The sequence below is a fragment of the Magallana gigas genome, chromosome 3 (genome assembly GCF_963853765.1).
Source record: "Magallana gigas chromosome 3, xbMagGiga1.1, whole genome shotgun sequence".
NCBI lineage: Eukaryota > Metazoa > Mollusca > Bivalvia > Ostreida > Ostreidae > Magallana > Magallana gigas.
This window is the reverse complement of record NC_088855.1, coordinates 47,248,369-47,273,409: the sequence shown is the minus strand read 5'-3', so window position 1 is coordinate 47,273,409 and position 25,041 is coordinate 47,248,369. Positions and strand designations below refer to the sequence as shown.

General features: G+C 33.2%; 2 protein-coding genes across 4 annotated transcripts; one reads left to right on the top strand and one right to left on the bottom strand.

Moving 5' to 3' along the window:
- Positions 1-1,172: 1,172 nt before the first annotated feature.
- On the top strand, positions 1,173-16,727 carry LOC105330109 (uncharacterized). 3 transcript variants are annotated; one of them, XM_066080071.1, is made up of 18 exons: positions 1,173-1,345; positions 7,467-7,509; positions 7,635-7,834; positions 8,429-8,571; positions 10,199-10,327; positions 10,451-10,506; positions 10,595-10,680; positions 10,939-11,032; positions 11,158-11,260; positions 11,437-11,526; positions 11,640-11,727; positions 12,635-12,775; positions 13,834-13,973; positions 14,169-14,258; positions 14,360-14,482; positions 15,615-15,712; positions 15,872-15,990; positions 16,255-16,727. In XM_066080071.1, exons 1-18 carry the CDS (start codon positions 1,246-1,248, stop codon positions 16,539-16,541), a joined length of 2,130 nt encoding a protein of 709 aa, XP_065936143.1. In that variant the 5' UTR covers positions 1,173-1,245; the 3' UTR covers positions 16,542-16,727. The 3 variants fall into 3 exon arrangements, with proteins under 3 accessions (XP_065936143.1, XP_065936142.1, XP_065936141.1); XM_066080070.1 differs by having other exon boundaries at positions 7,635-7,840; XM_066080069.1 differs by having other exon boundaries at positions 7,635-7,840; positions 8,426-8,571.
- On the bottom strand, positions 16,439-24,877 carry LOC117685081 (spermidine synthase). The gene is made up of 8 exons (XM_034459333.2): positions 24,694-24,877; positions 22,337-22,457; positions 21,999-22,091; positions 21,419-21,572; positions 18,076-18,159; positions 17,747-17,892; positions 17,386-17,508; positions 16,439-17,199 (listed from the first exon to the last, which is right to left on the bottom strand). The coding sequence occupies exons 1-8, from the start codon at positions 24,822-24,824 to the stop codon at positions 17,152-17,154; spliced, it is 900 nt and encodes a 299-aa protein (XP_034315224.1). The 5' UTR covers positions 24,825-24,877; the 3' UTR covers positions 16,439-17,151.
- Between the last annotated feature and the right edge of the window lie 164 nt (positions 24,878-25,041).

The following is a 25,041-nucleotide window of genomic DNA, read 5'->3' as shown; positions in this document are numbered from 1 at the left end:
CAAGTTTTCTATTCAAACGCTTTCCTATCACGTGCTTGACTTTATATAAAACCTTTAAACCGGATACCCCTATTTAATTTAACACGCGTTTCCCTACTTGTCCGCACACATGGAGAAGAATATTAAAATAGAGTCTTTCTGACAAAGCATTTGCCGACATTGTTTTGTCTCGAGCTCAAAATGAGATTTATTCGACGAACTAAGTTAATCGAGTCATTTATCCGTGTTGAGTTTTTGGCAATTTTGATCTGGAGGAACCTCTTACTGTGGAGTATTATGGACGCGCTAAAAACAACTTTGTTGAAGTTGTTTTTACTCGAGATAGTGGGCGGAGTTTAAAAAAAAAGTGTGGGGTATGTACATATAACCCACACTTTTAAGAACAGAAAACTTGCCAATCTATGGTACAATGTATACTTATTGTTTGAACATTAGAATATGTTAATTAAAACAAAGTATAGTCACACCATATTGAATGTGTCCGTTATAAATATCTCTACCAACCTGGACTACAGTTGTGTCTTTTAATTTTATTGGTGTTTTAGTTTGTTTCTTGTTTGTCTATTGGTCGGTGGATTTCTCATCAAAAGTTCTTTCGGATTTAGTTCTATCTTTGTCAAAATTTTGATGCAAAAAAAGCTAGAGAAATTCTGAATTTATCAATTTCAAGTTTTTTTTAAAAAATAGTTCAATGCAGATCGAGACATTTATGTCTCTGGTCAATGTGTTACTGTACTTTTCAACTATTCTTTGATAAATGATGGTTTTCAATAAAGTATATAGTGAAAAGAAAAAAACTACATACTTTTGGCACTTGATTATATATACAGCTTATTTAAGAAATTGTACTGGCTATGCCTGTTCACTTCTCAAAAGAGAATATAGGGGTACCATTGGGGTACCCTGCTGTAGAAGTAGACGAGCATACAACTGTATAACGTTAGATAACGATAGCTGCTTCGAATCCACGATGTTCTAGGTTATGTCTCTTTATAAAATGCGAAAAAACATATTGCAAAACATAAAACAGTTATATGTGCCGAAAGTCGTCTCTTATCTTGTATATTTTGTTTTTTTTAAATCTACTTACATATCATATTCGAAAATTGCGCCTTATTTCTGGTTTCCGCCCCGACGCTTCGGTTTTAGCATTTATAAATCAAAAAGTATATCCTGTTTGATTCTGTTTGATTGCTGCATTGCACGTGGAAAAACTACATATTCTATAGTTTTTTTATTCCAATTATGGGCAGGAAAAGAGATCCAACACAAGTCGTTAAGTCGGGTCCTGGTAAAAAGGCAAAAAAACAACAACCACCAACATTTCCGGGATTATTGACCGAAGGTACTCTTATAAATTATTTAGCACAATCACTTGATTACAGATTAGCTTGAGAAAGCTATATAGCTTATTAAAGCTATTCAGATTAGCTTGATTAAGCAATTTATATGCGGCTTTTTTTACAAGGATGTTGATTATTAGAAATAATATGTTTTACGGTGTAACCGTTTGGAGGGCGAAGCCAAGGTATCAGGCGTTTGTATTCTCTTTATCAAAAATTTATCAACAATTCTAGACGTTTCGTGACCAAGATGTTTAGGGACCCAGACGTTTCGTGACCTGACAAGATGTTTAGGGACTATGACTTTTTGGGTCCTGGATCTTTTGGGACTTAGAATAAGATTTTTTGGAATTTGTATAAAATTGATGCTAAATTCATTTAAATCCATGTTCAATGTAAAAAATTTTGTGTGTGAATAAATCTTATAGATAAAACTTAAAAAAACAAAGGAAATGGTTAATTGTACAGTGCGTGCGTGTTTAAAGTACTTAATCATGATAGTGATTGATAAAACACGTTTATTTCAACCTTGTATGTTCTTTCTAATTTTTGATAAAGAGAATACAAAAAATGCAGCATGACAAAAGCTCTGATTTAAAAAGAAAATTTATTCTTATTGTGCATTTACATGTATGCAGGCCTATACTATATGTCAGTTAGCATAAGCGATTTTTCGACGATGACCTTTGTTATAACCATGATAACTAGTATAACTAATCTGAACAATGATGAATGAGTAATAGGAAATATATTTAGTAGATAATAACGCATGTGTGTTGACAGCTGGGGGATCTCTTCATTAGTCTCCTCATAATTAACACCTGGGTACACCTATCCACAGGTCGGGCTAAAAGGTGTGATTTGATTGTTTTTATAACAATTATCGGTAGCCCCGATCCCTCCTTGGATATTTCTAGTAAATGTATCAAATAATGGCTGAGGTAACCGTATAATAGATAGGGATGGGACGATCCACCGATGCACCGGTGCATCGCGGTATTTATTTTGACGATATTTGGATCGATACATTTACCATTAATACAACGATACCTTACCGAACTTTTTTTATTTTTCAAAAATATCCGAGCTTCATATATCGGCTATTTTTAGTCCGCGCGCCTATATGAAAGTACAAAGATGGCGGAAAACCTCGTAAAGTTGTCAAAACTGTTAGGAAGCTAAATATGGAGTGTGGAAAACTTTTGGAGTACTTGTTTATGAAAAACTAGTGTACACGAGACTAAAGTAATTTGTAAATTGTGCAACGCTCATTATGAATATAACAAAATAACTTTGGACATGCGGTAATACATCGGCAGGTTGAATAAATTTTAAACTTTTATTCATGTTTTCATTTAATTGCAATGTATCGTGATATGTATCGTATCGCATCTCATGTATCGTGATATGTACCGAATCGGCTCAGTACAGTATCGTCCCAGCCCTAATAATAGATCAACTGTTAATATTACTGTCGGGGCTTATTAACTTGACCCTTTTTGGTACAGGCTCCTGTACCCTTTTGTTTTTCGTCGACAAAGCAAAATGCCATTTTGGGAAAAAATAGTTTCACTCAGTCATATGACTCAACGCAAGTAGGCAAAAAAAAAAAAGAAAAGAGTTTTTCCTGGTTTTCATTTGCATGTTACATGTTTAATCATTAAATTAATGTTTTCATTAAAATCAACCACACTTTACAGATCACTCAGACAATTTGATAAGGATCGATATCTCACCTATAAAGCTTTTACCGGACCCGCATGCAAAGGATAGTATGCCATGTTACGATTCATTTTTTTTAAAAAATTGATAATAATACGGCTTCATGGATTAATTATGCAGCTAAGTTACATCTTTCATCATAGCCTTTCATCAAGTCCCAAAAAATCTTATTCTAAGTCCCAAAAGATCCAGGACCAGAAACGTCCGGGTCTCGAAACGTCTTTAACATTAAGTCACGAAAAGTCTTAGTCCCTAAACATCTTGCGTCCAGAAAACGTACCCAAAAGAAAACGTACCCAGGAGAAAACGTACCCAATCTCTAGGGTACGTTTTCTCCAGGAGAAAACGTACCCTATGAAAATCATTATTATACTACTTAATAGTTTTAAATACTATTTTGCATAATAAATATACAGAAATGTAAGAGTTTTATCGATATGTGAATTTGATACTTTATAATTTTAAAGGGGTTGGACATATTAAATAATTTTCAAATGCTACTTTAATGCATATTTCAATGCATAGATGTATAGAAATATATTCATTTTATGAATAATATCTTTATAATAATTGTAGCAACTTTTATTTTAGTACGAATTTAATAATGACCTGTCATAAAGTGTTATCTGACTACTTCTTCTAATTATCCATTTATCGGTAGCCTTACCGATTTGAGTTTCTCCATGCGAGATCCCCTGATTTTAATTAAAGTGATAATCAATTAAATACCTGAGCAGCATGTCAGTGGTGTCAGAAGCAAATTGACTGTTCAATGTTACATTTCGTAGTAGTTTCCATGTGAACTTGGTTTTATTAAGCAACTTTGTTTTATAGATAAATTTTAAAAAATGCAAAAAAATATAAAAAATAACGCGATATCGACTTCTTGAGATACTCGTCATTTAGTTCTCCAAAATGAGATTGCAATAAAATCTAATTATTTAACGGTCTCGTTTATGGTGTAATAATTGTCGACCAATTAAACTGCTCAGGCCTTAATAATTTAAGTACGTGACTATGCATTTAAAAACAACAGCAACAAATGCTACAAATGTTCATTGTATATTTTATTTTGTTTCATTTAAGAATATCCATGAAAACCATTATTTATTATTTTCATAGGGTACGTTTTCTCCTGGGTACGTTTTCTCCTGGGTACGTTTTCTCCAGCATTCGAAGCCAATATAAATGGGGCTAGAACAGTATATGCCCTTTCATCATCTCTTGCCTGTCATTTCATATATTGTTTGGACTCTAATCTTATTGCTTGTTAAATTTGTTCAAGCCCTGATATGCTATAGACTATAGTCTGTCCCAAGCTACTGTTTCCATCAAATGTTGACGATTTTTATAGAAACATACACAGCTAAAAGAAATACAATTGAAATCCTTTATTAAAACGTCATCACCTTTTTTTACTCAGATATTTACACAGATTTCTTATGAAATTTATCTTTTTTTTCATTTGGAAGTTTCTTGGAAAACCTCACACAATTTTCAAATGCTGTCATCCAGATCTTATTTTATATTATATCCATAGACTTTTATTGAACGGCCGCTTTTTTAAGCCGAACAAGTCAGAGAGAGAGAGAGAGAGAGCAAGAGAGGAAATTCAAATACAAAATAAAACCTGTAAACAAGTTTTTATTCTGGTATGTAAATGAATATTGTTTAAACTCTGAAATATTTTATCTTTGTAAGCTAAGGGTTTCTGATCCGCGCCGCTCCTGCAGATCACACACCCTTGGCTAGCAAAGGTATTTATGAATAACTTATAATGAAGCAAAAAATCTTAGGACAGATTTTAGCTGCATGTTTTCTGTTGTTGTTATTTTGATTCTATCAATATACATGTATATTATTTGAATGTCTTATTGTCTAGTTTGAAGTAATTTATACATATATTGGATAATACCTGGCTGCAGCTACATGTAGTATCTACATCTCGGATCTCTGGATAATTTCTCCGCATGAAGTATTTTGTTACTCACAGAAACTCAAATGTTATTGTGCCCTCCCTTCTTTGCAGAGGATGAACATATTGAAATGAAATTTGGTATACAGGTTTATCATGATAATATCTAGGTCAAGTTTGATATTGTGTATGATCAAGCTATTTTCGATAGAGTTATGGTCCTTGGACATAGAAAAATTCCAGTTATTTGCAGTTTCCGCTCATTTTCTTTGCAGAGGATAAACTTATAGGAATGAAATTAGGTATACAGGTTTATCATTATAATATCTAGGTCAAGTTCGATATTGGGTATGATGGAGCAATTTTCGACAGAGTTATGGCCGTTGGATGTAGCTGCAGAACTGTAGCTCTCTGGGAAAAAAAATATTGACAGACCGGAGAGCTACAGGGCCACCCATTGAAAAAATTGTATATTTATTGCGCAGAAAAACGTGCGCTAGTTTTCGACTAATTTACCTTATTTATACGCAAATTCTGTGAAAACAATTATACCATTAAATTCTTCATGCAATTTACTACTGATATCATCTCTTCACTTGCCTCGGATAGTCTTTTAAACACCATCACCAGTCCTGTAAATTCATGTGGTGCACTTTGTTTACATGTAAAAATGGCGACTCTCGATCTCGATGTAAATTCAACATACTTGATTTTCCGAGGTCGGTAGCGTGTTTCGGAGAAAGTCTGAGACAAAATAATGTGAAATCTACATCAATTTTGATAGTTTTTCAGACACGAGTAAAGAAAAACGACATCTTTAAAACAGTTTCCATAGTTCTGACACATTTCTGTTGTGGGGATAAAGTAATTATCGCTATTTCTAAGAAAATATCACAGCGGAAATTATCCTGGTTTGTACGCGAAGTAAATAACAGTCATTTAATTATAATGGAGAAGACAAATAAAGAAGGTGGGTGGATAAGGCGTGTGAAATGCCCATACGCTGTCGGACAGGCTACTAAAAAATTAAAGTATCAACAAATCTGATGGGTTTTTTTAAATCATTTAATACAATATATATTTAACGAATCATTGATATGTAACCTGTAGGTATGTTCAATACTTGGAATATGTTGACTCAAACAGGCGTATATAGGTATCAAAACCTGCAAATATTGTCCTTTTTTAGAACTTCAAGGCATTTTCTTTTATAGAGTGGGTCTGTGCTCCATATTAGTCTAATTAAGGTCTAATGGAAAACAAACCGATATTTCAATCAACAAAAACGTGGAGAGATGACCCACTATACATTGAAAATATCATTTTGTATCCCAACAACTGAACGTATTGAAAAAATAATACAAGTCCGGTAATTTGTGACCTTAGTCACACATAATATTTAAAAAGCCGCCCTTGTTGTGTCTGAAATGGCTCAGTGGTTAGAGTACCTGGCATAAGCTAACCGTATATATCTAGGGTTTTTATGTTCGGTTTCGATACCACCAAAATTTCCGACAATATTTTTTTTTCTTATTTTTTGTTAAATATATTAAAAACTGACTATAGTTAGAAATTTTGCTTTTGCAAAGTTGTATTATAATATATTTGAATAGATTTAATTGGGGAAAAATATATTTAAAATTGTATTTCACTACTAAACCGAATGGGCATTTGCGCCATCTTATTCCCCCATCTTCTTTTTGAATGTTTTTAATTTGAGGAATTGAGCACATTGAGGTACAATTTTCTTCTTCACATCTATACATGTAGGATTTTTAAATTAAAAACAATAACTATTATATTTTTTTTAAAAATACAATAACTAGTAAGTAGTTGATGAAAAAAATGTACCTATATGCTCTCATATATTTTGATCGCTTTACAAAGTGTGTGTGTGGGGGGGGGGGGGGGGGGAGAAGAACGAAATATAGGGAATTGGAAGTAAACAACTTAACAGTATACCCCTACCAAATGTTTAGTTTTATATCTTGCGTGGGATTTTTTTATTCTGGTAAAAAATAGTATTTAATGAAGGTACAATGTCAAAGATTATATGTATGCAAAAATAAGTGTAAAATTCACATACTTTACAATATTTATTATTTGTTATTCAACCGAGGGACCATATGGCACAATATCTTTTGAACGCCCATTGTTGCTCAGGTGAGCGATGTGACCCCATGGGCCTCTTGTTAATATACTGAGGGGCCATATGACACAATATCCTTTGAGCACCCTTATAATTTAAAGCTAGTGTTGCTCAGGTGAGCGATGAGGCCCATGGGGCTCTTGTTAATAGTACCTGTCTACTTAGGATTCTTTACCCTATAATTTTTGGCATTAACTGTTGAATTATACATGTATTGGTACATATTTGATATATACCTGGTAATTATCATTTGAAAATTATGACTACCATATTTTCTTATCCTCCATTCCTCTCTCCAATAGTTAACATGATAAAAGTTGGAACATTATGCTTTCAGATAAAACAGAAACAAAGAAACTTAGCAGCAGGCAAAAGAAAAGGTAAAAAAAAAATCATATCTTAATGAATGAATTATGCCATTTCAGATCTTATCCAGATATTTTAACATTGATACGGAGAAAAGTGTGAATTGACTCCCTCATGTTCATACACAAAATTATTGTAGGTTGAAGAACCGTGAAGAGAAGAGGCAAAAGTTCCTCTCAATGAAAAAAGAGAAAGAAGAAAGTTATCAAAAACTAAAGGCTATGAAAAAAAGTAAGCAGTTAGAGGAAAGCAAAGAAAACAAAGGTAACAACAACAACAGGAAGAGGAAGATCTCAAAGCAAGAATCATCAGAAGAGGAGGATGATGAAGATGATGAAGGTGATGGTAAGATAATGACAGAAAAGATCGTATGCATGTTTACTGTTAGGATCTGAAAAATTTACAAATTATTTTACTTTGTTCTTGTGTCAAAGGCTTAAAAAAGACTTGTCATAATTAAACAAGTAGAGAAAACAATAATGCTGGAAAGATTATCAATGTAGTCAATGTCTATAACTCAAAATTATCTGAAAGGATTGAGCAGGTAGTTTTTCTTGTACCTAGCTGTCTGATTGCAAAAATTTTTGTTAGATTTAAAATGAATTGTATACATGTAATATTATTAACAGTAACTAAGTCAAAACCTTACATAAGTTCATGATGTACAATAAGAATTACTGCAGGGTTTTTTTTTATAGGTCCCGATAATTTAGACTCCTTTCAATAGGTTTAATATATGGCAGCGATTGTATTTATTCATTTTTTCAATGATCAATTCAAAATAACATTTTTCTGCGATAAAAGGTTACCTAAATAAAAAAAAAATACACAGTTATTAAACCCCAAATTAACTGAAATTTTTTTATCGAATATATTGAAAAAAGAAAAACGGTTTTTAAATGCAGGAACATCTTATGAAATTTCTATTAGCAGAGCTTGAAGATGAAAGTGAAGAAGATGGGATAAATGAAGAAGCAGAATCATCTGATGAAGAAGAAGTTGAGTCATCTGATGAAAATCCCCAAGGATACACTGATGATAATAAACTATGGCTCAAACCTTCTAAAAGGAAAATGGTGATTGACAAAGCATTCTTATTATCATTGTCAAATTCTTTTTGGTGTGACTTTTCAAATTGCCTCACACTCAATTCAGACAGCTGCATTAAAGCTATACACGCTATAATTTGCGTCAATTTTGAATAAAGGGGAAAATGTATGTGTTTGATTACTAATAAAAGTTACCTTTATTCTGTTAATTATAATGCTCAATTCGATCACGTAACAAATATATCAAATATTAAACAATAAAAAATATTTATTTTCCTGCCAGGAAAGTAATGCCTCCTCGTGAATATCAATCTATCACGTGATATCGACAGCTAAATTTAGCCTATCATACCAAAACTGGTGAAGGGTCAACATCTTCATAATTGTGATAGTTTCACAAAGGAAAGGATATTTTCAGTAAAGCATAAATTTGTCCGATATACGAGTACAAACAAAAGAAAAAAATACAAGCCTGTGAGTAGATATGAATACTTCCTTTAAAAAAATGACGTAGACCTGTGTTTTTCCCATATGTGCTATTTATAGATCCTATAAGTGTTAATGCAGAAGTAAGGGTATCGTGAATGGCAAGCGTATTTTACTCATTATACATGTATGTATTTCAAATTAACAACTGTTAAGCATATTAAAAATCAAGTTGGATATTTAATTAGGCAAACAATAACGACCACCTAGTTCTCCGCGGACATGCGCAATGAGGTCGGTTTGCTCTTCCTTCATCAATATTCATGAAAAGGTATATTTTCCTGGCAGGAAAATAAACAATTAAAAATCGATATCTTTGTAACGAGATGGTATTCACCCTTGTAATTTACAGATTAAGGATAACTTTTATAAATAGACAAACACATGCGTTTTCACTGTCATTCAAAATTGACGCAAATTATAGCGTGTATAGCTTTAAGCAAAAACAATACATGCTGTTAGTGTAAAAACCATATGACTGGTTGACTAATTATCTTAGACAGAGTTATCTATACATGCTTGCATATTGCCAAAGATTAAAAAGATCATTTTTATCCAACTCAATCCTCCCCTTGTATTAAATTCTATGCAAAACTCTCTCTCTCTCTCTCTCTCTCTCTCTCTCTCAAATACACACAGTGACCATCCCAAGCAGGTGTTAAACCAACTAAAAAAACCAATAATGATTAAAAAGTTGCATATACTCCTTGCTCATTTCATGTACATGAAATATATTGTACGTATATAACCTACATTTGATTACTAATTAAAGTGATGGAGATGGTTTATTTTTACACCTGTTGATCACCAATCAAATAGTTAGTAAAGCAATACACATGTATTGATATGAAAGAACTTGAGACGTGAGTGGAAAGTGAAAGGAGTATGCATACGCACTGATCCATTTTAGCTAGCCAAGTGTCCGATTCGTTAATTCTCTGCTTGATAAAAAATTCTAACCTATGACATTCTGTGGAAACTGCAAATAATCCAAACCATGCCTTCTACTAAACATGTTTATGTATCCTAAGGATTATTGGCCAAGTAAATAAAACAATTATCTACTTAAAATATTATACCACAGAATACAATTTTTTTCTCATTCTTATTGGTTGTTCATCATAAACATTAATAAATTTAACAATTTGATTGAATAATATTTTCAAAGGATGAGGATGTCAGCGAATCTGAAGAAGAGGATGAAAATGACAGTGATGATGATGGTGATGATGATAACATGGATGATGATGAATTTGATAGTGATGAAGATGAGGAAGATGAAGACGAAAATGAAGATGTAAATCTTTTTAGAGAAGTTATTGTTTTCTATTCCTGTTCAGATAAATCGATCAATATATCATCATTAGAATCATTTGGTGGTTTTGAGGTTAAGTCTCTTCTACCTTACACTGTATTGTAGATGTTACCTATAGAAAAAGCAGCAAAGAAGTTGAATAAGAAACAAGAAAAAGACAGGTATGTAAATGTTTTCATTTCATGTTCTACTTGTAGATATTTTAATTTAATCTCTATTTTTAATTATTATTTTATATTTGATTTGTAGGAAACTTGCAGAGGCAGAACTTCAGACCAACATCTCAGAAATGGAGAAATACACCCTACCAAGTGGACAAGAAATTGAAAAAGAAAATATCCTTTTTATATAGAAATTTTACTGTGAAATAAATGTCCGGAGATATAGTGGTTTCTATCTATCGTTAACAAAGTAATGCATAAGGATCTACTATAAGTTAGGTATCTAACTTACAGATATAAACTTGCTACATTGTACCCTCAGCTTCATTTTATGGATAATAAATTTGCTTTTGTTGTAAATTTGATGTCATAAAATCGCCAAGTCAGTTTTAGAAGTGTACTGTTGTACGTTGGTCTCCTTAACCTATTTACGCCAACAACCACCAGATTTACAGCTGATACTGCAGAGAATCAAAGAAGTTCAACATGTACTGGGGGACTTCAAAGGTCGGAGAGAACCAGACAGGTGAGATAAAGTATTTTCAAACAGTATACAGTAGAAACCAAGTTCTGTAGACATTTAGTGTCAGAATGTTAAACAGATGACATTGACTTTGAAAGTTACAGTATGTCTAAATGATAATGTTACAGAACCAGACAGGACTACTTGGATCAGCTCATTAAAGACCTGTGTGCTTACTACAGTTATAATGAGTTCCTCATGGAAAAACTGGTACAACTTTTCCCTCATGAGGTAAAGAGAATATTTAGCAAGTATGGACCAATACACAAACAAACCAGTGACTATCAAGATTTAAAAAGGTTGTTTGTAACTCCCATTTACTATGGTTTTAAAGAATATTTCAATAGAAAAAAAAAACAGTGATAAATTAGAATTTTATGCTTAAACTTTTTTTGGAAATCTTGTAGATATCAGAATTTCTGGAAGCTAATGAAGTACAAAGACCTGTCACTATTCGCACAAACACACTAAAAACAAGGAGGAGAGACTTAGCTCAGGTAATACTTTGTTTAGACACTCCCCAAGCTTTGCATTCAGACTCATTAGAGTTACTGGTAAGTTTTTAATATACTTGGAAAATGTTCTAAGTTGTTTGTTTCATTTCTTTCAGGCTCTGATCAACAGAGGGGTGAACTTAGATCCCATAGGAAAATGGTCTAAAGTTGGACTTGTTGTTTATGACTCCCAAGTGCCTCTTGGTAAGTGGTTCACAGATGTATGAAAAAATGTACTTTTACAATTTTCACAGCAGGTCTTCAATATCGTGAAAAAATATATGAGCATGTCTATAAAAATTGATATCAAAATCAAAAGAGTATCTTAGTTTTGGGGAGTTGATTTTAATCAACTCTCCTATGCAGTTACTCTGGCAAACCGAAAGTGAAACAGTGGGTGGTCCTAAGCACAAATCATCACCGCCTACAAGACTTAGTTCTTGAAAATAATAGAAAAATTCGATGTAATGTATTCTGAAGCATTGTTTTTCAAGAAAACTAATCAATAAACACTTTGAAAATAGTCAGATTTTATATAATACGAACAATTTAGATATATTTATAGTCTCATGTATTCCTACGCCAGAGTTTAATAAAGCCTCGTTCAACCAAACGCTCGGCTGTCTCCGTAAATCTCTGACAAGCAGAGAGGCTCTCTTGCTTGTCAGAGATTAACGGAGACAGCCGAGCGTCTGGTTGAACGAGACTAGAGTTCGATATCAACGGTGCTTGGATCCATACAATTTTTAAAATTGCTTCGATTACTTATTCATAGTTTGAAATCTATCTTTAAATATTACACAACATGATTCATATGGGGTTTCTTGAAATTCTTGTAGGAAAGTCTAAAATTCGTATAATAAAAAGGTCCGTAATTCAAATACAGACTGGAAACTAATTGCCATGCAAGATAAGTTGATTTTAAAATAAATGATAATCGATAAAATCAACTCCCGTCAGTACTTCAGTACTTTGATTATTGAACAGACAGTATTTATATTTTGCATACTGGGAAAGCAACAAATAATTACGGTATGTCCAGAAACTGTATATATTTACTATGTATAGAACCTAAAATGACTTTGTTTTCACCTTTGTTATTTTTCTCCAGGTGCCACACCTGAATACTTGGCGGGTCACTACATCATACAAGGAGGATCTAGCTTCCTACCTGTTATGGCTCTGGCCCCCCAGGAAAACGAACGCATCCTGGACATGTCATCTGCTCCGGGGGGAAAGACGACACACATAGGTAATCACTTAACTAATTAGAGACTTTAATTATAGTTTATATTAACAATGGTAAGGCTGAATCTAATATTAATCTTTATAGGTTAGAAGGTATTAATAGTCTGTTTCCTTTTTGATGAATTTAGGGCTCATGTGAAAGAGAAACCAAAGATTACTCAAAATTATCACTAGGGCTGGGACGATACTGTACTGAGCCGATTCGGTACATATCACGATACATGAGATGCGATACGATACATATCACGATATATTGCAATTAAATGAAAACATGAATAAAAGTTTAAAATTTATTCAATCTGTCGATGAATTACCGCATGTCCAAAGTTATTTTGTTATATTCATAATGAGCTATGCACAATCTACAAATTACATTAGTCTCATGTACACTAGTTTTTCATAAACAAGTACTCCAAAAGTTTTCCACACTCCATATTTAGCTTCCTAACAGTTTTGACAACTTTACGAGGTTTTCCACCATCTTTGTACTTTCATATTAGGCGCGTGGACTAAAAATAGCCGATATATGAAGCTCGGATATTTTTGAAAAATAAAAAAAGTTCGGTAAGGTATCGTTGTATTAATGGTAAATGTATCGATCCAAATATCGTCAAAATAAATACCGCGATGCACCGGTGCATCGGTGGATCGTCCCATCCCTAATTATCACACACTAGAAACAGTTTTATTTGATAAATTAGTATTTGATATTACATGCAGTCATTGATGTCAATAATGCATTCCTGAAAGAAATGTATCATGTAGATATATGTATATGCTTGGGAGCAGACAAATAAGATACATTGATTAGATGATGTGTGTCTACCATCATTGCATTGATATCTGACAATGTGAAATGAGGACAAGTACAGTCTAATCCTTTTGCTAGCAAAGATGAAAAAATCAATTTGGCAGTTTGAAATGGGACAACTAAGAATTAAAAGCATTTTTAGTGAACAGTTTTCTCTCCATATAGTTTTGAACATATTATAAACAAATCTGAAAAGAAGTAAATTAGAATGAAAAAATTTACTTGTCGTTCATGTATGTAATACATTTCAGCTTCACTGATGAAAAACACAGGAGTTATTTTTGCCAATGATGCCAATAAGGACAGGGCAAAGGCCATAGTTGGGAATGTACACAGGATGGGGATCACCAATACTGTCATCTGTAATTATGATGGAAGGAAGTTTCCCTCAGTAAGTACCTAAACAAAATGACATCTTACGCCCATAAATACTAGTCTTGCAAACTATTTGTTTGAGAACGATAAGAGGAAGGTGTCCTTCCTCCCATAAACACTTGCAGAACCGCTTCCTCTGCAGAGAAGAGGAAGGTGTTGAATATATACCGGTACCAGTAGTTAAAATATTAATTCTTCATACCACTTCCAGGTCATGCATGGGTTCGATAGAGTTCTGTTAGACGCCCCTTGTAGTGGGACAGGGGTCATTGCCAAGGATACAGAGGTCAAAATGAACAAGGTAAGTACAAGTACTAATGTAATACAGGAACTTGCTGGCCTGCAGTAACTTTTTGGAGATTCCTTTGTATATGATTTAAATCGATTTTGTTTATTTTGAAGGATGAGAAGGACATCCAGAGGTGCTCCCATCTCCAGAGAGAGCTGTTATTGGCGGCCATTGACTGCTGTGATGCCAAGTCTAGCACTGGTGGTTATATTGTGTATTCCACATGTTCTATTCTTGTAAGTACCTGAACCTTACAATTCTATCTTTAAATGTTGATTATTTTATTTTGGTAAGTTGGGCCCTGCTTTTCCTAATCTACGTAAAGAAAAAGTGTGTCTGTCTGAAATCATTTGTCTGGAATATTTCTTTCCCCTTCATCCAAGTTGTTAAAAACTTCACCTAAAAAATGGACATGAGTAAATTTACTGTCTAAAGCATACTTCAAGATATTAACCCATCTTTGTAAAGTCCATATCTGGAATAAACATGGCGGACAGGAATGCGACGGACAGACAAGCTCGTTTGCCTGTGCCAGATTCATTCAGTAGGTAGAACACCAGACTAAAGATTCAGCGGGCATAGGTTCGATTATATTTTCTCTCCCCTTGGTTCAGTCTGGCAAGTACTGTATTTAACTTCTTTTATAAGAAGGTTGCAGCAACATTGAATGAAAGTTTCTATTCATTGGTTTAGGTTATAGCAGATCATTGAAACATTTTTTTTCTTCTTTCACTTGCCCTGCCTAGTTGCATCTTTGCTAGCTGAGGGTTTCTGATCCAGACTGCTCCTCAGCAAGTTGGATTCGGTGCAGATCAGAAACCCTCAGCTAGCAAAGAAAAGTTCATGCTTCACTGAAAGATAGTTTGTGTGTAAAGGTGCTAGTCATTTTAATACAAGTACAAGTGTGTGCAAAATCCTTGCACAATTTTTCTCCCCTTTGAATACTGTAAACCAACTTCAATTCACATGCGAGAAATTTTTGCAAGGTTCGCAAGAGCCTTGTTGTCGCGAATATTTCTCGCCGTGAACCAGTCTTTATTGTATGGTTGTTATAACAAAATACGGGTCTGGATAAGGCTTGTCGCAAACATTAGTTGTCGCGAACCAGTTTATTGGAAGTAAATTGCGAAATAAAGTCGCCGCGAATAAATGTTGGTTTATAGTAATTGGGTTCACATTTCAACCCATATTTACCAGTGCCTGTTTTAAATTGTGTTACTTTGAACTAATCTTGTTTTCAAATTAAAATTTAATTATTTACATGGACACCATCTCAGTGATATTTATATATTTTTTGAGTTTCCGGAAACTGAATGTATTTACCTGTTAGCCAAGCTAGCATTAAGTTTTTTATCAATGAATTTACAGGTTGATGAAAATGAATCTGTGATTGAATATGCTCTCAACAAGAGAAATGTAAAGTTGGTACCAACAGGGCTAGACTTTGGAAAAGAAGGATATGTAAAGTATGTTTCATTGGGTTTGCACAATAATTTGATTTGGAAATCACTTCTAATTTTTAACATGTATTTACCGGTATATACATGTAAATGTACATGTATAATGAGCAATAAACATTACTCATCTATCATTTCTCTTTGTATTTCTCTTTGTATTTCCACTAGCTTTGAAAGACATCGATTTCATCCCAACATGAAGCTGACGAGAAGATTTTACCCACACACACATAACTTGGATGGCTTCTTTGTGGCTAAACTAAAGAAGTTTTCAAACAAAATCCCAGGTAATTGTTAACATTTTGTGTGTCATTCTGATACATGTGTCACATAGATTTATGCAGACTGGCATGAGACAAATGATCTTAAAGACTGTGCTACTGTAGTCTTTACACCTAAAATTTATCAAATGAAAGGGGGGGGGGGGGGTCTTTGGTTACGTATAAATTTGCAAAAAAATAACTTACCCCCCAGTTCTGACACCTGTGGTAGTAAAACTTGTACAATGTATTTTAAATTATTATTGAGGAAGATTGATTTTATAATAATAGGTGCTGAGGAAAAAACCCGAGTGGCTACAGAGATGGCAGACTCTGTAAATGTAGCGGAGGATGTTAAGAAAGAAGTCGCTGTGAAGGGAGAAAACCAGAGTGGAGAGGAACCTGTTAAAGACAATAAGGACACTGCACCAGGCAAGAAAGACAACAAGAAAAAGGGAAGCAGTAAATGGAATAAAAAAGACACAGCTAAAAAGACATTCAAACCTGGAAAATTTAAGAAGTTCAAAAACAATGATGGAAAGTCAAAGCAGAAAAAGAAACCAAAGTCAAAGAATTGAATTTTATTCTGAAATTAAGCAGTACAGTAATGACTTTGGAGGAAAGGTGCAATGTTAATACATGTATAAATGAAAGTGTATATTTCTGTTATACAAACACTGCATACAAGATGTGTCAATATCTAATATATTTAGATATAAACTTGATACATCTACCTTCCTCATAATTAAAACAATATTATTTGATTTTTTAAGTTGTTTACTCTTTGGTTTACTTAATGTAATAATGAGATCAATCCATGATTACTGTAGAAACAAAACAAGGAATCAATTTTCAAATGCCCATTTCACCAAGTTTATTTACAAATAAAAGGTCTGTGAAACAAAAAATATTGATTTCTGGTACATGGAGTTCACATTTTTTAAAGATTTTGTAAAAATTTGAAACAAAAATAGTGGCAGTGATATCTTTAAGCAACTGACTAAAAATAGATCTCTGTATATATAATTATAAAGAATCCTATAATGAATCTTTTAATTGTTGTGATTTATACCCAAAAGTATGAGCTAGCAATTGACTGTTAACCTGAGGCATAGCACAATTCTATTGTTACAAGTAAAATATCGAAACAATGAATATGAGTGTGTCTTCTTTGTGATGGTCTCGTGACTACTGGCTGTTAATTGGCCCATTTCCTACACTCTCTCCCTTCAACACCTACAATATAAAGGTGCATTTTATTACTTCTTGTAATATATGTTATCATTTAGGAAATAACTTTTAGAACTTTTGTACAACATATGTTAATCATTTAGGAAATAACTTGAACAAATTTATTTTAAATCTGCATTGATGAACAAGGGTATGTGAGACTAGGGTAGTAGATTTCTTTTCATGTTTTACCTTTCTTGCAAACTGAGGCAGGACAAAAGCACTTCTGTGTACATCAGCATTGTAGTACTGGAGCTTTAATTTGATCTCCTCCTCAAGGGTGAATTTTCTGACAGGCTCCTTAAAGTTAGCATCCTGAATATAGACTATGTGAGTTAAACAAAGTCCCTAGCTTTTACAATATTACATGTAATTGGGAAATTGGTAAACATCATGGATGAAGCTTTTACTTGTATTTCTTAGGTATACTTAAACCATTTAATTTTTTTAATTAATACTTTGAGAATATTATATATTTAGAAAAATAAGATATTTAGATCTATTTGAACTGATGTAAACCTAGGACATTTGATGTCTGGATCTGACCACTTACAGAGTTAAGTCCGCAGAGAATGAACCCTATCTGACCACTGGGGTAGGTGGGTATTGTGGTGTAAGCATAGTCTACAACTGGGTACAGACCGCGGCAAAAGTCCTGCATCCCCTTAATTAGATCAATGTGAAGCCATAAACACTCCCCTGCAAATAATCAATTCAACATGTAATGGTGCATTCATGTCTATGACATTTTATTTCTCGTATCAATTTTTACAGTAATGACATTAGTTTTTTAAAAAATCTTCTATAAAGCAAATTTTACACATTTTTATTGGTGATTTTTAATGATTTGCTTAATCATTTGATAATTTGACGATGCCATACCTTGACAGCAGACAATGCCCCCTGGGCGAAGTGCATTCTTCATCAATTCATAATATGACTTCTCAAACAAAGAAGATGCAGGTCCTGCAGAATAACAAAAATGCCCTTTATGATCATAAATTGATAGCTGTATTTTGATATTTACACTGTATTTACAATGGTTGACAATGCTCCAAGAAATGATAAAAAAAATACTCTAAATCTAGTGTTACATTCATGATATATCTGCAAGATACATGTACCATCCAACCACTGATACATAGATTGGTGTATAAAAGTATCCGTTACTTGTGACTGCATACAGTGTGAAATAACTGAAGAATACTTATTGCTCATGGAAATTAATCTTTGAGGATTAGTTTTTCAATGCAAATTAAATGTTATGCATAAAATTCTAATTTACAATAAACTAGACAATATTAAGATTGCGACTTTCTCGCATTTCGCTTTATCCTTTGATGCAGGAACTTGGTTCAAGGTCATTGCACATCATTTACCGACAGGTGCCCTTGGTAAAGTATGAGGCAAAATGCATTAAAGGGGAATAGTCACGATTTTGGTCAAAAATTATTTTTTTGATTTTAAATGTTTATAATGCTTCAGTAAGGCATTTTTAATTGGCAACCAAAATTTGACTGTCATTTGTTGAGTTATAAGCGAGTTTCAGAGCTTACAATTCCTCGCTATGTAAACAAAGCTTTTGTTTACATTTTGAATGTTGAAGTGACAATTCCAGTTTTAGACCTTATGGTTAGGACCTGTTTATTAATGCTTAAAAAGAATAAGAATATAGACAAATCCTCTTGAAAAAGATTTTTTACTGGTATATTGAACCTATGTAAACAAAAACAGGGCACTAGCCTTGTTTACATGCGAAGAATTGTGAGCCCTGTATCTTGCTTAATACTCATCGACCGGCACCCAAATTTCATTTGATCATTAGAAATGCATTCATAAAGCATTGTAAATAATAAAAACAGAAAAATAAAATTTGACCAAAATCGTGACCATGTCCCTTTAAGACTAATGGAGATTGGAAGAAAATATACTCGGGATTACAAATTTACGCAGATATAATATGACCTTGACATTGAAACTTGACACTAGGCTCAAGATCATTGCTTACCCTGAATTGAACATATTTTATTGATTAAATCAAATGGATTAGACACAAGTTCTAAATAACTTAGATAGTCTTCTCCTAATAATGAAATTTTAAAAATATTGACAGTAATAACGTTAGATATGAATACACATAAATATACATGAATAAACAATCTACTATATATATAATATCACCTTATAAATTCAAACAATTTTTGAAAATTAAGCGACCATATTCACTCAAAAAAATTTGTACTATCTTGAAAATTTCAGTGTTTTGTGTATTACCCTATACCCACAAGCACTTTTTCGGTTAAGTCCCAGTTAGAATAGACCAAGGTGGTGAAAAATATGGTCTGGATATGGATTTCACTTAAAGAACCTTGACCTTAGACATAGAAACTTGGACGAAGGTCACTGCCATACTAAACTAAAATGTATAATTAAGTACAAGCCTGGACGAGTGAAGAAAAGAAAAAAAATAATGGCCATACAAGGATTTAAGAGATATGATGTGAATTCAAAACCCTTCATACTCTTTACCCAAAGGCACCCTGTGGGTAAAGTATGAGCGACATAGGGCTGTGGGGAGAGAAACTATTCTCTAGGGGCTCCAGGACAAGTGAAGTCATACAGATACTATGACACCAATGCCAGTTTTTCCAAATAAGCTAGACATCCCAGTTTTCATTCTCTTTATATGTCTATTGGACAGCTCTACAGATATTCATTTGGTATATGATACCAAGATCATTTTGCCTTCTATCGGTTTATTAAACTATCTTACTGAACTTGATAAATACATATAATTTACATTTTCTTTTTTGGACATGATTTTTTGAAACTAAATAATTGTTAGATATGATACACATGAGTGAATCAGTATTTCTGTATCTGTGCCAAAATATTTTCCCACAAACATGATCAATAAATACCTCCATACTATGTAACAACCTTAGTGACAAGTGTATTCCACCCATAAACACGTGTACATACTTGTACATAAGGTAATAAGAATGTGTTTATTGTGTCAATGACCTTTCTAACCTAGTTTGCGAATGTCATCAGCCTGGCATTGACCACAGCAATGTTGGAATATGTACATCTCAAGCTGACCAATTTGACAAGGTTTACTGTTTGTTAAATTCTTTAATATTAAATCACACAATTATGTTAACAGCAAACCACTGGTTGAACAACATTTTAAGAACATGAGGAATTGGCTGCAGTGATATTTTTTTTGTACCACCATCCCCTCCTTTTGAATTTTTTTTGGGGGGGAGGGGGGGGGGGGTCAACATCATTTTCCTCAAATTGAAAAAAAAATCTATTCATTACTAATTTAGCAATTTTTGATGAAAAACTTGCTAAAAACTATAAAAATAAGCAACGACATATAATTACGGGTGAAGTCAAATTAAGATTTGTCATGAGAAACAGATTGAAGAGAGGATGATATGCCCAACAATTCACATATTTGCAAAGAAATAATTTTCTTTATTTCAGTTGCAAAAAACTATCTTCTATAAATTGGGAAAAAAATGCTAATTTTTGGAAGGGGAAACCACCTAATATTGGTATAGTATTTGTGCCTTAAAAAATAACTGGGCTGTCAGAAAATACAATAGCTCAGAGTGTTATAACCATCAGCTGCACAAGCCTTAGACAGTGGTGTTGTTGTTGTGACCTTCAGCTGTTATGAATCACTGCTTTGACTAACAAGTCATTCATTTGTGTGACTTGAAGGATGGCTAGCTATATTTACCGAAAGTAAGTGTACATCTTAGACTAGACACATAAAATATTGTCTTTTGTGAAATGCCAGAAATTGACAATAACTATCAATGACAAATTTTACTAATAAAATACATGTATTATTTCTATAAAGTGAAGTTTTTAAATGAATAACCAGCACTCCTCCCCCTACCCTCCACTCCTCCTCCCCTTTTGTATAGAACATACAGAGAAATTCAAATTGTGAGTGTTCCATTTCCAGACACTCAGTTGCAAATTCAAATTCAACACAATTTACAACATCTACATTCGGATATTATCAGTATTATAATGAATTTAAAAAATCTTTTCTTATTCCTTTCAACATTTTTTCACAATCTAATTTTTTTTTTAATTCCCAGAAGCTCCCCTTTTACCATGAAGATTTCTCACAAACAAATACAATTATGTTGATTCATACTCAGTTTTCAGAATACCAGTACATGTTTAGATATAACCAATTTACCTATTGGATCTGAGGAGTCTGTAATAATGACGTCAAATTCTCCCTGATGCTTCTTCATGTATTCAAATCCATCACCAATATGCAGTGACAATTTTGAGCTCTCAAAACCAATGGCCATCTTTGGCAGATACTTTTTGGAAACCTCAATAACTTTCTGTTAGAATTGTAATATAAAAGTCATTAGAGCCCAACAGACATTTCTGTACAACTATAGTTGTAAATGTACTACATCAAAAACTTTTTTATTTGTCAATGTTCCACATTGTCTGTATCAGGTACTGTGGAATCATCAATACTTGTGGAGGACCAGGGGTCGTGGCTTTCATGGGTAACCCTTGCCCATAAATTCACATCCCAATGAACATATATACAAGTATTTGTTCAATATTTAATAAAACTATTTCGATCTTGGTACCAACGAAATTACGTCCCCACAAACCAGAAAAATTTTGGCCGTCCACGAACATTGACCCCTACGAATAAAAAATGATTCCACAGTATATACCCGGTAAGATATAACACAATGGGTAAGGTATGTTGGACATCATCAGTTGTAGATGTTGATGAGTCTTACACTCACCTCATCAATTTCACACATCTCCACAGACTGGACCTCTGGGTGTTTGACCACCTCCCTCAGCACCCCACCGTCTCCTCCCCCAATAATCAGCACCTGATCAAATCAAGCAACAAGGTAATGACTGTCTGGAACTACTTTAACCTTAGGCAAAAAGATTGTTCAACACTGAACCATTATATATACAGCACTTTTTATATATAGCACACAATACTTCTCCTGAATTCTCTAAGGGTCAGTCAAACCTACTAGTCCCTTCAAAAATGTTAGATCTTCAGTAACAGGCAATGCCTTCCATTAAGTAATCAAACCACATTTATAAACTATACAGGTATATATACCTTTCTTGGATTTGGGTGACAGTTCAAGGGTAGATGGGCCAGCATCTCTTGGTATGAGAATTCATCTCTTTCTGTACACTGAATAACCCCATCTAAAACCAGCACATTTCCGTAAGTTTTACTGAAATGCAAGCAAATATTAAGTTTTGCTTTTACAATGGTATTAAATATGACATAGATTTATTTTACATGAAGAACTATTTTAACAAGAGCTTGGACCTTCGGTAGTTGTGTCAAACAGCATTGTGACATAGGCCTGTCTATTTTATTGCTTGCCACTCAGCTATGGCTTTTGAAATCAACACGATTTGTGTGGCCTTTGAGCTAAGTCAATTGGTGTATGTTTCACTTGAAACCGGCGTCATTTTAACTTGTTTTAATGCAAGAAATATATAGTTCCGTCCTACTGAAAATCCAAGGCCTTGTTAAAAATTTCTATATTATATATCTCAAATGATAAAAACAACGTTAATTTAACTTAGACTGTCTGAATGCCTACAAAGCAGGTGTCAAATGAATTTATAATTGTAGTTTATTCCATCTGCTGACAGAAGGGATATATAATCCAAATTTGTAAATTCTAATTAAAATAATATCATAGGGACATGTACTTTTCATTTATATCGATCACTATATATACCAGTAGTTTGTTCATCGGACATCAAAAAAAAAAAGGTGGGAGTGGGTGAGAGATTTAATTTCCAGTATAAAATATTTTTTTTCTGTAGGCAATATTTTTAGGCAGTATATAAATAAATTTGTGCGCACAATTATATTTTTTCTACTTCTTTCTTATTCATAAATTAAAACTTTTTAAAATGAGAAAAATAGAGCGGAAATAGAACAGAAAACAGCCCAGAATTTCCTTGATGTAGGAAATGAAAAATAATATTATTTGTATAGTTTCATTTAAATACCAGTGCGCGGGGTCCAATGAGTAAGTGATTATATTGGTGTGGCCTTAGACATCAACCAATATATTAGTATTGTCCATATAATATTATTAGTATTGTCCATACAATATAACTTGAAAGCCCTTTGACAAACATTCAAATCAGGTAAAAGATCAAGGGCAAGGGTCAAATTTCTTTAGACATAGAAAAACATTGTTTGCTTGGTATCTTCACATGCTTTTGGACACAACTGTGCTGTATACCTCCCATTTTTCTCTAAAAATAAAATTGTTGAGGAAAAAAGGGGAGGGGGTACAGCATAGTTTTCTCCACAAACATCTGCCAGTGGGGATATCTTGAGATCTCTTCAAATTTCCACTTCTTGACACTTTCAAAGTTGGCCTAATTTTTGGGAGTTGATTTTAATCAACTCTCCTATGCAGTTACTCTGGCAAACTGGAAGTGAAACAGTATTTAGACCTAAGCACAAATCAACACCGCTGACAAGACTTAGTACTTTTAAGTATTTGAAAATAATCTATAAATTCTGAATGCATTCAGAATGAAGGATTGTTTTTCAAAGAATCTTATTTATTAATACCTAAAAATATAGTCAGACTTTAAATGGTACAAAGAATTTAGATATTTTTTGTAGTCGTATGAATTCCTACGCCAGAGTTCAATATTGCTTGGAAACAATTTTCCAGAAATATTTCGATTACTGATACATTATGCATTATAGAATTTGATGGCATTAATTCTATCTTTAAATATTACACAATATGATTCATGATGGGTTGTCCGTCTAGAGCTCAGAATTTTTGTAGAATTTGATGGATTTAATTCTATCTTTAAATATTACACAACATGATTCATAATGGGTTTTTCCGTCTATAACTCGGAATTCTTGTCAGAAAAGCCTGATAATTCATATTAGAGAATATTGTGTGTAATTCTTCAAATATAGCACTAAGAAACTACTTGCTATGCAAAATTGCCTATTTTTGATTAAAAAATGAACAATAATCAATAAAATCAACTCCCATCAGTTCTTCAGTACTTTGATTTAAAATATTAATTGCCACATGCATAATTATATTTCCATAAAATGTGTGTTATTTACATTAGCAAAAAATCATAATATAAATTTATTATAAACCTTTTTCAAAAATTGGAATCAAAATCATGTTTATTTCGACAAGAAATAAAATTTCATTGATATTTTAAAATATTTGAAATAATTTGAAACAAAAACAATTTATCGAAATATCTTAACCACTTTTCTTGATACCAAATACATAAACACATTAAAATATAATATGTCTACATACTTTAACACTTATATCTAACATCGATATTGGGCTATCGCACAAGCATGATAGGTAATCAGCTGTTTGCGGCCATTTTTCCCCCGACACCGGCAACGTGGGAACTATTCGCGGCTCAGCAACGATGTGTTTTTACCTTTTGAAAACCAATACGTCCTGATACTTTGATCTCTCTTGAAATAATACATCTTCTACTTGAAGCGACATGGCTTGTCCAGGCCATAATTCACTGATTTCACTGAACCAACCGTCTTTGATTGTGTTCATGTTGATTTATTAATCACGTTTCGGGCTACTCGGGAATCTCGTTGTTTTAGGTAAATTGAAAGTAGCCACGAGGCTCTACGAAGGTTGTGGCAAGGTAGGTGGCAAGGATCCTACGGGTGTGTACATCCTGTCATGCCGAGTTTTAAAAAAAGGGGGGGGGGGGGGGGTAGTTGTTTATTTCTTGATATATAGATCTATGCATTAACAAAAGAAAAGT

Bases quoted from the DNA above. Each gene is read 5' to 3' on its own strand.
- LOC105330109 (XM_066080069.1), top strand. From the start codon at position 1,246: ATGGGCAGGAAAAGAGATCCAACACAAGTCGTTAAGTCGGGTCCTGGT. The intron at 13,974-14,168 runs GTAAGTACCTAA...TACCACTTCCAG, and splicing joins ATGGAAGGAAGTTTCCCTCA to GTCATGCATGGGTTCGATAG. The intron at 14,483-15,614 runs GTAAGTACCTGA...ATGAATTTACAG, and splicing joins ATTCCACATGTTCTATTCTT to GTTGATGAAAATGAATCTGT.
- LOC117685081 (XM_034459333.2), bottom strand. From the start codon at position 24,824: ATGAACACAATCAAAGACGGTTGGTTCAGTGAAATCAGTGAATTATGG. The intron at 18,160-21,418 runs GTAAATTGGTTA...GTTATTCTGCAG, and splicing joins AGACTCCTCAGATCCAATAG to GACCTGCATCTTCTTTGTTT. The intron at 17,509-17,746 runs GTAAGTGGTCAG...GTCTATATTCAG, and splicing joins TTCTCTGCGGACTTAACTCT to GATGCTAACTTTAAGGAGCC.